We start from the raw sequence: 12,847 nt of genomic DNA, 5'->3' as shown, positions 1-12,847 counted from the left end.
TCGGGGGGTCGGTCCCGGGGCCGCCCGCAGCGTTGCAGCGTTACAGCGTTACAGTCGCCCGGCGGCGCTCAGGTGGCTGCTTCCGCAGCCGGGACATCTGGGGACAGACCAAGGTCCACTGGGGCCTACGTCCCCGGAGGTTGACACTGACACTCTCGGCTCCTGGGTGGGGGCAGGATTCCCGCCGCTTCTGTCGTCCGCCACCGCGCCCCGGGCGCGGAGAGAGGTCCCCAGCAGCGCTCGGGAGCCGTCGGAGCGCAGAGCTGCAGCAGTCGCGCCGGGCCGCCTCAGAGTCCCCCCCGCGGGGTTTGGGCAGCAGCAGGTACCCCTGCTCCCACCTTACGCCCTTCGCTTCTGCCCCGGCGCCCGGGATTGACCAGGCCTGGTTCCCGGGACGACCCCCGGGGAGCGCGCAGCCTGTTCCCTGCAGCTCAGGCCGGACTTCTCGGGGCGTCCTGTCGCGATGGGAAGTACTGTCCTGGGGCCGGGAAGAGACGCGCTGCCTGAACGCGAGGTGCAACCAGAGGGCTCTTCTCCGTGGCTAGAAAGTCCCTGGTTCCGTCTCTGGAGACGGTGACTGTGCCTTGCCTCCCGCCGGGAGCTGCCCTGGACTTTGGGGACCCATTAGGTCCCTGTTTTTCAGCCAGCTGGGGAGCCGGGGAAGAAATACATAATCAAACCAGAGGACTCCCCCGAAGAGCATTTCATTTGGAGATGCGCCATCAAGACACCAACAGGGCAAGGTAGCTCAGGGTGCCAGAGGCGGTGCGCCAGCCCGTGCGCGAGCCGCGAACGCGTCGACCCTCAGAAAAGAGCAACTGCAGAGTTGCAGGTCAACTTTATACTTATTTTATGGCAGTTAAAGAACCTTTTCCTCCATCTCAAAACGCTCGTGGCGGGGAGTGGGCGGGGGGAGAGGAGAGGGGGTTGCCAGTCTTCCTCGGATGCCCCCCAGTCGATTTCGGTCTTCGAAGCTCCTTCCACTGCCCAAGGGCTGGACCCCTGAAGTTAGGTCCGGAGACCACGCAGTTTCCCTCCGGCGGGGGCGGGAACCCGGCAGAGCTGGGTCTCGGAGGCCCCGGGAGACCGCGCGCCCTGCCGAGCCCTGAGGGGGCGGGGCCTTAGGGCGGGCTATGCTCAGTGGGGCGGGGCTGGGTCGTCCCGTCTGCGCCACCATTGGCCACGGGCCTCGGACTGGCGGGTGAACGTCATGGGCTGGGCCCACCCCCTTGGCAATGTCTTCAGCCTGCTGCACTCCTAACTTAAGCATTTATTCCACTGGGATAGAAGCGGTAGGAGCAACGTTGGCATCGGCGAACCATGGCTGGGATTTTCTATTTCGTCCTCTTTTCGTTTCTCTTTGGGATTTGCGACGCTGTCACCGGTTCCAGGGTGTACCCCGCGAATGAAGGTAAGAGCGAGGTTGTCCTTCTGCGGTCCCGGGCAGAGAGAGGTAGATGTGCGGGTGAATGGGCCCCGGGAGCGCGAGGCCGGAGGGTATGAAGGGATCCCGGCTGAGCGGTGCGCCCCGACTCCGGAGAAGGGGACCCGGACGAGGGGATCGGCTAAGGGGTGTGGGAAATCTGCCGGGCAGCCTTCCCCGGGCGGTGATCGTGCGTTCGGCTCGGCTACCCAAGTTTGTAGCGAAAGGACAAAGTTTAGTAGCATCCGCTGGCGAGCCCAGCTCCAGCAGCCCCAGGGGATACACGAGAGCCAACACCAGAATTTAAAAAAAAAAAAAATTATTTGGATTTAACGCTCCCTACCACTGCTCCCAACCCGGCTCGGGTCAAGGGGCGAACGAAAGCCTGGAGCTAAGTGAGTGCTTGGTGCTCCCGGGTTCCTGTGAAAGCCTTGGACCTCAGGTTTCTGTGAAGTTTGCCGAGCCCTGGGCTTCCCGGGACCGGGCTGTGGGGCTTCAGCTGCACAGCGGTCGTGGCGCCGCTCGCAGGTCGCCAGTGACCTGGTTTCTGTAGCACCCGGCGTCAGACACCTTCTCCCCGCTGGGCCGCGCGCTCCGGGTGTGCGATCGCTGGCCTACGGGGCCCCACTCTTTTCAGATCACCCCGCAGACCTGGGGACCCGCTGGCAAGTTAAGCGTAGTAGTTTTTCCTTTCTGCTCCCAGAACTATGCACTGGGTTAGTTTGGATGGAACGTGCTGGACCCATCTGGACGCTGTTTTCTGCGCGTGTCTTCGGACGTGTTAGAAAGATTGTGTGTCTTTCTATGTATAGGGGAGGTGGGTTTTGATCATTTATTTTCTGATGGTCTCAGAGAAAGGCGAATTGAGTGTGTATGTGTCTGCGTGTGTGTCAGCGTGAGTGTGTGTGTACGTGCGCGTGTGTGTGTGGGTGCGCGGGTGCCTGCGTGGACGCGGACGATTGTGTGCCTCTGCGTGAGTGCCCTGATTGTGTTGTGACTGTTCGGTGCTGCTTGTGCTCGAATCAGTGTGCATCTAGCATTGCACCCCGTCTCATCGACTCTTTCACAGCACCCCCCCCCCCGCCCTCCCGCATCCGTCTATCCACCCATCCATCTATTCAGGCGTCCATCTCTCCAGAATCCGTCCATGCATCCCTGCGCAATCTATCATTTTCCCTGTTCCGAAGGAGGGAGCCAAAAACCAACTTAGCCTTGGCTGGGCAGCCGGTACCCAGAGCTCTCCAGTCGGAGGCTGGGAGATATTCACACACCTGCCGGCAGACACCCTTTGGGAGGAAAGGGGCGCTCTCCTGCCCTCTGGATCCCTTTCTCCTAACTGGCTTCTGGTGCCTTCTCCGTCGCTGCGGTCCTTAGGTCCCCAGGGTCATTCCTTTTAGTAGAATCATGGATCTCGATTTCTCGAGACTACTTCGTACACTTGTTAGGATGTCCCCCAAGACCTCTCTGGCACCGGACATAAAGGAGATTTTCTTTTCTTTTTCTCTCTCTCTCTCTTTTTTTTTTCTCCTCCCTTTTCTTGCCTTTTTCTTTTGGAAGGAAAACTTGGGAGCGCTAGACAAAAAAACAGTGTTGATGGAGCTGTAGGCTGATGTAGAACGAAGGGGGGGGGGTGTCTCCCCCCTCCGGCCCCTCCTCTCCCCTAAAAATTAATTCATTTTGTTGCTTTTTATTCCCATCACGTTTCCTTTTCTCCCTTTTACCCTCCCTTTCTACTCCCTCCCTTTTTTTGTAAATTGGGTCTTATTGTTCCCTTTGTGTCCCTAATCCACCTTACATAAATCCAAATGGATGTAGCAGGCTTTTCTCTAGGGACCAAGAAGAGGGAATTTGGGGAGGGGGGGGTGCAACCCAGGCGGGAGCGACCTAAGGAAGGCTCTACATTTTAAAATAATTAAGAGACTCTAGGAATTCAGGCTTCTAGGGAATATCAGGCGAAAGCAGCTGTTTTTAACTCCTTTGACTTGGGGATGAATTGAGGGAAGGTGAGCAGAATGCAGGGGCCTAGTGGTGAGATGGAGAATCGGAGTGCCCAGGAGCAAGGATGAGGGCTCCCCATTCCCACCCCTCCCCCAGCCTAAAGAACCAGCCTCACTGATCAAATTAATAACCCAGTGGTTCCTTTGAGATGGGCTTTTCGACCCCCAGGCCTGCGGATCTCGGTGGGAAAGGGAATGTGGAGAGGTTAAGAATCCATTGTGTCCTTTTCAGTGTCCTCGGTGCCTAGGACCGTTCCAGCCTGGGTGGGGGACATCAGCTCTTCTCTGAGCTTTGACATGCATGGTTGGGTGCAAGACAAACACTAAATCTATTAGGCAGCACTCCTTCACCTAAAATTCAAACCAGTGATTTCCTCTTAGGCCAAGGATGAGTCCCTGGCTGTCCTCTACAAGACCTGGGGAAGAGAATAGTCCACTGTGTTGGCATTCTAAATTCTACAGGTCTGCCATTACCCCTTTCTGAAACTTGGATATTAAAACAAAACAAAACAAAAAACCGTGAATACCTCATCCAGGCCCTCTTTATTTGGTGGGGCAGAGAAAAAAGAAATTGTAGAGGAGAGAGCCTTTTCATGACCCTTTGAGTACTTTGTTAGAATTCACTTGTGGTTCTGTCACCATGATGATGAGTTATGTGGTCATCTGAAACTTCCAAAAACAAATAACTGTAGTAGACACCAGACAGAGATGAATGCTGGTTTTGCTCTGGAGTGTAGCTGCCCTACATAGATATATTTATTTTTTGAATTGCACTTGAGATTCTCTATTCATCCTTTTTTGAAAATGAATCAGCTCAGTCCTGGGATGGAATTTTAAATGCTAAGCAAGTTAAATAAATAAGAACGTGCAGATTTAAAGAGGAGAGTAGATCAAGTAAGTAATGATTATTTACATAAGTGAGACCGAGTTTAGGTTTTGATCAGAGTTGGATACGCACACCCCCAGCACATATGGAAACGCTCAGGCAAATGGTTTTTGTAGTATTGGCTTTTTTGCAATTGGAAATTAATCCATTCTTCTTTGTTTTCTTGCAGTTACCCTATTGGATTCCCGATCTGTTCAGGGAGAACTTGGGTGGATAGCAAGCCCTCTGGAAGGAGGGGTAAGTTCCCAGTTGCTCTCTGATCCAAAGGGTAAAAGGAGTGATTAGCAACTTTCTGAGAGTCCTAATGGCTTGATTCTTGTTGATTGTGCTGAGGGGGTCAGATTTCCGCCATGGCCTATGAAGTGAATTACGCTTTGTTGGAGAAATCCTATACTCCCTTTGGATAACTCTGTCATGGAAGAACTAGAAACCAAAAGGGCAGAAAGGGGTTTCAAAATTAGGAGATTGGTGGAGGCATAGACTTAGATGCGTATTTAAAACTAAAATACCGACAAGAAATATGATCCAGGGACCAAATTAGAATTTGTGCCTATTACTGTGATGGCCGTGAAGACCTGACAGGGTTAATTTTAGAGCAATTGTTCTGTTTCCAGATGAGGAAAATGAATGAATAAAGATACCAGGGGAGAGAACACGTCTGATTGAACCAGGCACAAGTTTAGTTCTGTGCATAGGCAAAGGGGGGTGGGGGGGGTAGGCATCCTTACCTCTGAAACCTTATATAAGCTGCAGCTCTCTTGGGCACTGAGAGGAAACCCCGTGAACTTGTGCAAGGGGTACAGGAGATCCACGCTAAAAACCCCAAGCTGTTGTGCTGTTGGTGCTAAATGTAAAAAAGTTTAAGTATTTGGAATCTTGAGTCTTTGGGGGAAGGGGGAGCTAAAATAGAATAGAAAGGATGAGAGCCTGTCTCACTGTTCATTCGTTCTGCAGTGTGCCTTCCTTGCCGCCTCCTGAAGATTTCAGAGATTACAGATCAGTGGCCACATTCTCACTTTACTCTTCCTAACAGTTCAGCATGAATCAATTTTGGGAAAAAAAAATCAGAATAGCGTGTTAACTCAGATTTCTGCCAAATTTAAGGAACTCTCAGATCCTTTAAAAATCCAGATCATTCTGCCCTTATGTGCTTGAGAATCCAGGACTGAATCAGTGGGTTAAGAGCAATAGAAGTGAGAGACAAGTGGTCTTTAGCAGGGGAAAATGGAAATAAGCAGCCCCCCAGTATGGTGCTTCCCACCTGTCCCCTGAATTAACAGGAAGGGATCAAAACCGTAAAGATGCACAGAAATTGTTACCAAAGAGGAAGGGTTTTTTAAAAAAGGCAAGAAAGTTGTGAAATGAGAGATGAATGAAAATGGAGAATGTTGTTAAGCTGTCTTTTTCCAAAACAGGTCTTGGGATCTGTGTGAAATAAAACGGAGATTTGCCTTGCCTTCTTGTTTTTCTGCCTGAACTTGACTGCACTTCCTTGGATCTCTGCTGAAAAATTCTAGTCGGCCCTCAAAACCATTTTTTTAAAGGGAGGGAGAGTGATTGGCAGGCCTCTGGCAGTGTAGACAGGCCTTATTCACTCCTGATTGCAGGCAATTGCCCTCGTCCTTTGAATGCGAAGAAAGGTACAGCTTTATCTTGGGAGAGTCAGACTCTTGTTAATCCTATACCCTGGAAAGGTCACTGGTTCAGGGAGGCTTTCCCAGGCTACACCAGAAGTAAAAGCTCTTCAGGTTCAAAGTATTAGAACTGCTAGCAAAATTGAAGATGGGAGGTATCAGTACTTTTAAAAATTTAATGAGTCTTATTTTTCTTACTGGCTGCACTCACGTTTGAAGGGAGAATGCATCCAGTATGATGTGGGACCTGACCTGTTACACTAAATATACATGTGACCTGTTTAAAAGCAAGGAATGACACATTTTTGAGTACAGTCTACGGTCTGTCTAGTTTGTGGAAAGCTTTTACTGCAACTTAATATGCTGTAGACATCCCATATCCCGCACCCACCCCCAAACTGCCCAAAGAACACCTGCTCGCTTTTTCTAAACAAAAACTTCTTTCGTCTTGAGGTCTCTTAAGATAATACCATGCATATATAGCTGAATTGTGTCCAACCCAGAACTTTTCCACGTGCTGAATGTAGACTTCTGAATGTAGAGTGTTAGTATTTTTCTTTCCTTAAATGTGATGGATGTAACATTTTAGGGACTCATTGTGGGGGGGTGAGAAATGAAATTTTATTTATGTACAATAGAATTGGTCATTCCAAAATACACAGTAGCCATTGAGAAATTATGTGCCAGATTGCAAAGTTTCATTAACCTGTTGATTTTGTCATTAAAGAAGACTATCTCAGGCTTACAATGAAGGGATGAATTAGGTTATCTACCAAATATGAATGGATTAGCTTTAAAAAGCTCTTTCCAGCTGAAGATAAAAGCACATTTGTGTCTTCTGGTTATTCTGAAATTTCTGCTTATAGTTAGGACAGTTCACATCTTTCTTGGCTGGAAATTTGGGGTCATGGTTTTGTCAATAAATAATGACATTTATTTGTTTTTATTGTTATTTTTAAAGAGAAACAGAAAATTTACTTGACAGTACCACAAGTAAAATATGAAATATAGTCAGAGACAACTCACTGTTCTCTGTTTTTCTCTAAGAACAACTAAGGAGAACATAAGAATAATAGAAAGTAATGGCTTCTGATGGCAACATTATAGCGAAACCTAATTTCTTGGCAGTGTTCATTTAAAGGAGCATATTGAATTTCTGATATTGATTGTAAAATACAAAAAATAAGGTGAGATTTGTCATTGTTCTGGCAAATTGATCCATGTGTTTAGACAAAATTTAGACTGGAAAATTCACATTAGATCAAACTCTCGTGTATGAACTCTGCATCCTTTCATTTACATTGATAAATGTGTTTTCCCATATTCCCTTTGTTCTGAGATGAGAAGCATGCTGAGTAGGGTTTTTTTTTTTGAAGGTGAAGATCTATTTTTGGATTTACATGAATTTCCCCCAAATAAGTAAATTACTGGTGATTTATTGCTTAGCGGATAAAAAGAAATTTTAATCACCACAGGGCACTTATTCCTCCCAGTTCCAACTTTTCATAATGGTAGCAGATGAAAGGGATACCGAGTTTTATGCAGTATAGTCCTTCACACAGTAACGTTTCCATCCATTAATAGTTTTCCAATGCACAGATGGAAAACCCGTTAAAAGATACATTATGGTTCTATGTACTTCATTGGATTGAATGGAGCTTTAAGTGGAGCTATTACAGAATATGAATTTTTTTAAACTATCTTTTTTCTTCTAATTATATTCATGTGTTAGATACTTAAGCTGATTTATACCAGATCTATATAAATGCATTACTGTAGATACTTGTGAAGAATTGGAGGCTGCTTACTGGCCTAGAGGAGCCCCCCGCCCCCAAACAATCTTGCTGCTTTTAGGATTATTTTTTTTTAAAGCTGTGGCAAGAGGTGAGTTTTTACTACTCTAGTCATAGTGGGTTTGGATTCCCACCCTTAGAATCTTGATGTTACGAAATAGATCACAAAGGAAGCCCTACCACCCTCTAGTTTTCTTGAGCTTTCAATCATAAATATCCCCTACGATTTTATTTTAATATCCACAGAATATTTAGAAGCAAAGCATGTGTGCATTCTTGTTTACTTATGGGTATATGTTTTAAAAATAAGGATACACAGACTTTTTCAATTAAATATGTTGGTCTGGGAAAGTGTTTCATTGTTACAAATGACAGTGGATTTGAGAAATCCAACCATAAAGTTTACTCTCTATTTTCCCAGGATTACCAAAACCAGAAGAGTGAGATTTTCCTTACCCCTTTAAAGAATAGTGACAGTGCCAAAAAAAAAAAAAAAAATTTTTTTTTTACTGACATTTTTTTTTTTAGGTATTAGAGAGCAAAGTTCTGACAGGAGCAGCACTAATTAACTGATAATTGTCTTCCTTTGGCAAGCTTCTTTCTTCCTGCTCTTAATTTGCAGGTCTCTGCTCAGTTGTTGAAACAATATACATACTAGTTTTTCATTTATGAGTAAATTTGAACTGTTGCCACTTGAAAGTGTAGCTGTTGTAATAGGTGAATCTGAGGTTGTTAGACCACCACAAGGACCTGCTGGGAACTCATAAGCAAGAGATCTCCCCAGGCCTCTGGATTGTAGGCAAAAGAATGAAACCACCACCACAAAAACAAAACCAAAAAGACCACATCCCCAATAAAATGCTGTCTTATCTCCCATAAAGTGTTTTGTTAGTGAGGGTTGGTTCTCAGTAGTTTCATTCCTCCCTGAAACAAAAATCGTCACTGTCCTATGAGGGGAAAATAAAATTGACAAATCACAGCAGGGGGACATTCTGTAATTGATACATTTCCTTTGGATCTTTGCAGTGGGAGGAAGTGAGTATAATGGATGAGAAAAACACACCAATCCGAACCTACCAAGTGTGCAACGTGATGGAACCCAGCCAAAATAACTGGCTGCGAACTGACTGGATCCCCCGAGAGGGGGCCCAGAGGGTGTACATTGAGATCAAGTTCACCTTGAGAGACTGCAACAGTCTTCCGGGTGTCATGGGAACTTGCAAGGAGACGTTCAATCTCTACTACTACGAATCAGACAATGACAAAGAGCGTTTCATTCGAGAAAGCCAGTTTGCCAAGATTGACACCATTGCAGCCGATGAGAGCTTCACCCAAGTGGACATTGGTGACAGAATCATGAAGCTGAACACCGAGATCCGGGATGTAGGGCCACTGAGCAAAAAGGGGTTTTACCTGGCTTTTCAGGATGTGGGGGCCTGCATCGCCCTGGTCTCAGTGCGTGTGTTCTACAAGAAATGTCCGCTCACTGTTCGCAATCTGGCCCAGTTTCCAGACACCATCACAGGGGCTGATACATCTTCCCTGGTGGAAGTTCGAGGCTCCTGTGTCAACAACTCAGAAGAGAAGGATGTGCCAAAAATGTACTGTGGGGCAGATGGTGAATGGCTGGTACCCATTGGCAACTGCCTGTGCAATGCTGGGCATGAAGAGAGGAATGGAGAATGCCAAGGTAAGAAGAGCCATATTGTACTTTTCATTAGGGCTTAGTGCACGTAATTAAATCAGAGATGAGACTAAATGGAGTAAAGCCAGTAATTAGCAGCCCCGGTGGGATGTGGTGGGACAGAGGGGGTCTAATGAGTAAGTGCTATAGCTCCAGGTGGCGATGCTAAGATGTTTCTAATACTGACAAAATAAATGATGCTGTGTAATCAGCAGAAGGCCAAACACATTTGCTAACAGGCACTTAGATCTGAACCGGCTTGATGTGCCCTCTGAAATGTAAATGAACAAGCTGAAGAAACAGACCTGATTGATCCTTACTTAAAGAGGGCAGACACATTTTCCAACCCTAGTTTTCCCTGTGTGTGGACCTGGTAAAATGGCAAAGACAGTGATATTTACCACCTCTTGTGGTATATTTATGTACACAAAAGACTAAAATGTGAAGTAAGGATTCCAGTCTTGCAAATCCCTCTTGCTAAAAGTATAGTTATTCAGGCCTCATGGACCAGTGTAGATGTGGCCCAATGAAACGGCGTGACAAGGTTTCAAGTGCGTTCTGTTCCACTGAGCTCCCGTTGATAGGGTCTGCAAGTGACGTTAATCTTGATGGAAGACCTCTTGATTTCCCTGAGGAGGTGATAAACAGCTAGTGAGAGTCTTATTCGATCTGTGTGGTCAGAGGCAATAGTAAATTGTGGTCCATTTTGGTTATTGAGTTTTTGGAGAAATCCAGACTTTTGTATCATGTTAATTACTACTTACCACATTACTAAGGTGATTTTTTTCTTTCTTAACCTGCAGTCGAGTGTATGCAATTCTTTCTTTCCTTATTTCCCCTTTCTGGGGAGTCGGTAAAATATTCTTCTTTGTAGCAGCTTTGTTTCTAAGTAAGAGATGAGAGGACTTCGTATTTATATGGATTGCTTGTCTTGTGTGTGGATTAAGGCTTAAAAAAATCAGTTATCCCAAGGTTGTTATTTTTACTTGCTGTTTATTTTTAGTGCTTATCGATAATCTGCTGCCACCAGTCTTACTATGGTTACTACTAAACAGTGTAACTCTGGGCCCGACTATGGAACAGATCCGATTAATCTGTTCTCAAGGTGATTGTTGAGCTGTAGACTGATTGCCACATGGTTCATCTGATTTGGTGATTAAAGACCCTGAAATAACTGACTGCCAAACAATTTGTCTGGCATTTCAACCACCTTAATGACAGAGTGGGATTTACTATGGGACAATCCACTTCACAGACTGGAAGTCAACAGTTATAACCTGAAGAAAGTTGCATTTTTGATAATTTGATGTCCTAGATTATACGTTTTTCCCCTTTTATAATTTATACTGTTTTAAAGTGTCATTCTTGATTTGTTAGTTATTTCCAGGAGTAGCTAAGAAGGAATGCTGTGAATTCATTGCAAATAAAATAATAAAGGCTGGCTACATTTTCTGGTGACTCAGAGTAAAAAGGTAAACTCCTAAATTGGAAAATTTTAAAGTTGGAATTTAAAGTTGTTTCCGGTTGTTTTTTGCAAAGATTCATTTCTTGATCACTGTGCTAGCTCTTGACTTAGCAACTGCTAGAGGAGCTGTACCAAATTGAAACCCCGAAATGTATTCTAGTCTTAGTATTAGAACATACGTGAATGCGTTGTTACTGGCACCTACACTGCAATCATCATAGCAGGTACGGTGACGTGAACAGGGCGATGACACTGTATCACGTTTTAGAGTGAATTATTCTGCCTTGTCGATTTTTGTAAGAGAGCACTTGCACATCTTCACATGTCAAGATTCTTCTATGTATTTAAAAAAGAGAGAGAGAGAGAGAACACCATTGTCTCCCATTTCCTGCTCAGGCATTAGTATATCTCTGTATCTAATGTCATTGATTTTCAATTGTTACAGAGCCCAGTAACTCATACATTGCTACACTGTGAAACTCCTTGACATTTTTACAACCCAAATTAGAAGAAGAGGAGAAAAAGATGGAGGGAAAAGTGAGTGTAAAGCCAATTGAACATTTTAGTGGTTTTCTTTATGGAAATAATCTTGGGAATTCAGTTAATCATATGGTTCATGGAAGGGTGGGGCTCCGTGTTTTGGATTCAGTCTGTCTCTAAGCAAACTACTCCTACTACAAGGCCAGATATTTAATGGAAGGGGAGGTTGATTGAGGCCGTGTTTTTTTTTTTTTTTTTTAGAATCTTCATTGTTTTCTTTCTGGCTACCCAAGTATTTTCTTTGCTGCTCATAAATGACTAACTCTTTCGAACGACATTTTTTGAACAAAATATTGCCCTTTGTTTATTTATTTTTATTTTTATTTATTTGACAGAGAGATCACAGGTAGAGAGGCAGGCGGGGGTTGGGGGGGGGGAGTCTCCTCGCTGAGCAGAGAGCCCGATGCAGGACTCGATCCCAGGACCCTGGGATCATGACCTGAGCCGAAGGCAGAGGCTTTAACCCACTGAGCCACCCAGGTGCCCCTATTTGTTTGTTCTTAATACTACCAGGTGGGCATTGCTGATGAATTAAGGGGGAAAGGAAAAACTTAGAATGGCAAGATTCTTCAACTCCAAACCTGAGTGAGACTTTTCTAAAGATGACTCAAGACTGTGAAAATCTTGGGAGTAATAAAAGTGGTCCTCTTCATCCTTGACTTCATTACTGGGAAGCAACCAGGTAGAGCAGAAAGAACACGGAGACAAAGAAATGTGTCTCATTGTGGTCACATAAATAACTGTATGACCTTGAGCACAATTCGTAAGCCCTTTTCGTCTATAAAATGAGTTGAAAATAATTGTACTTAGCTTACCGTCTTGCTGTGAGGACACCGTGATGTAAGATTAGTAAAAGTCACCTTTTAGTTCCGAAAGCATTAAACCGATGTTCATGCTAGCAGTTCTTTATTTACTCGGTTCTTCCCACAGTCCTAGCTGTGGACTTGAAGGATGTTGAGTGGAACGAGCGAAAGAGAAGTTCATCCATCTCCCAGCCCCTCTTGGAAGTCAAGGCTAAAGATAGGAGGGAAGCACTGCCCTTGCCCTAACAAAGAATAATGTCTATTTTCACACTGCATGTTGAAAATGATATGTAGAGAATGTCATCTTATTTCTCTCCTGTTGGAAAGTGGACTTCCCTTTGAGCGAGGGAAAAGTGATTTGGGGGCGGGACCAGAAAGACCAGGGCGCAAAGAGAGCTTAAGAAGGGATATAAAGGGGAACTGGCAAGTCTTCAGAATTGTGGCAGCAGGTTCCTCCCCAATTGTCTTTTCAGTGGGCCTACTGTTGCCGGCCGAATGGGACAGGTGAAAGGTCACCCACTTCCTCATCCATCTTCCTTGGGGTCTGGGAGGTCAGAGTGAAGATGGATTAAGATCTTACATGTTTGACAAAGGATCCTTGGGCAAAAATGGCCAGGGTGGG

General features: G+C 45.5%; 1 protein-coding gene across 2 annotated transcripts in view; it reads left to right on the top strand.

Moving 5' to 3' along the window:
- The first annotated feature begins 1,227 nt into the window (after positions 1-1,227).
- Positions 1,228-12,847, top strand: part of EPHA4 (EPH receptor A4) — a 143,414-nt gene continuing 131,794 nt past the window's right edge. For both annotated transcript variants that reach the window (XM_013061619.2, XM_004762891.3), the window contains exons 1-3: positions 1,228-1,411; positions 4,476-4,543; positions 8,760-9,423. In XM_013061619.2, coding sequence (XP_012917073.1) covers positions 1,321-1,411; positions 4,476-4,543; positions 8,760-9,423 — 823 coding nt within the window. In that variant the 5' untranslated portion in view covers positions 1,228-1,320. The remainder of the gene's footprint in view (positions 1,412-4,475; positions 4,544-8,759; positions 9,424-12,847) is intronic.

The sequence above is a fragment of the Mustela putorius genome, unplaced genomic scaffold, assembly GCF_011764305.1.
Source record: "Mustela putorius furo isolate JIRA1106 unplaced genomic scaffold, ASM1176430v1.1 tig00000275_pilon_pilon_pilon, whole genome shotgun sequence".
Taxonomy (NCBI): domain Eukaryota; kingdom Metazoa; phylum Chordata; class Mammalia; order Carnivora; family Mustelidae; genus Mustela; species Mustela putorius.
Note: the sequence above shows the minus strand (reverse complement) of the source record. Positions and strands in the feature narration are given on the sequence as shown.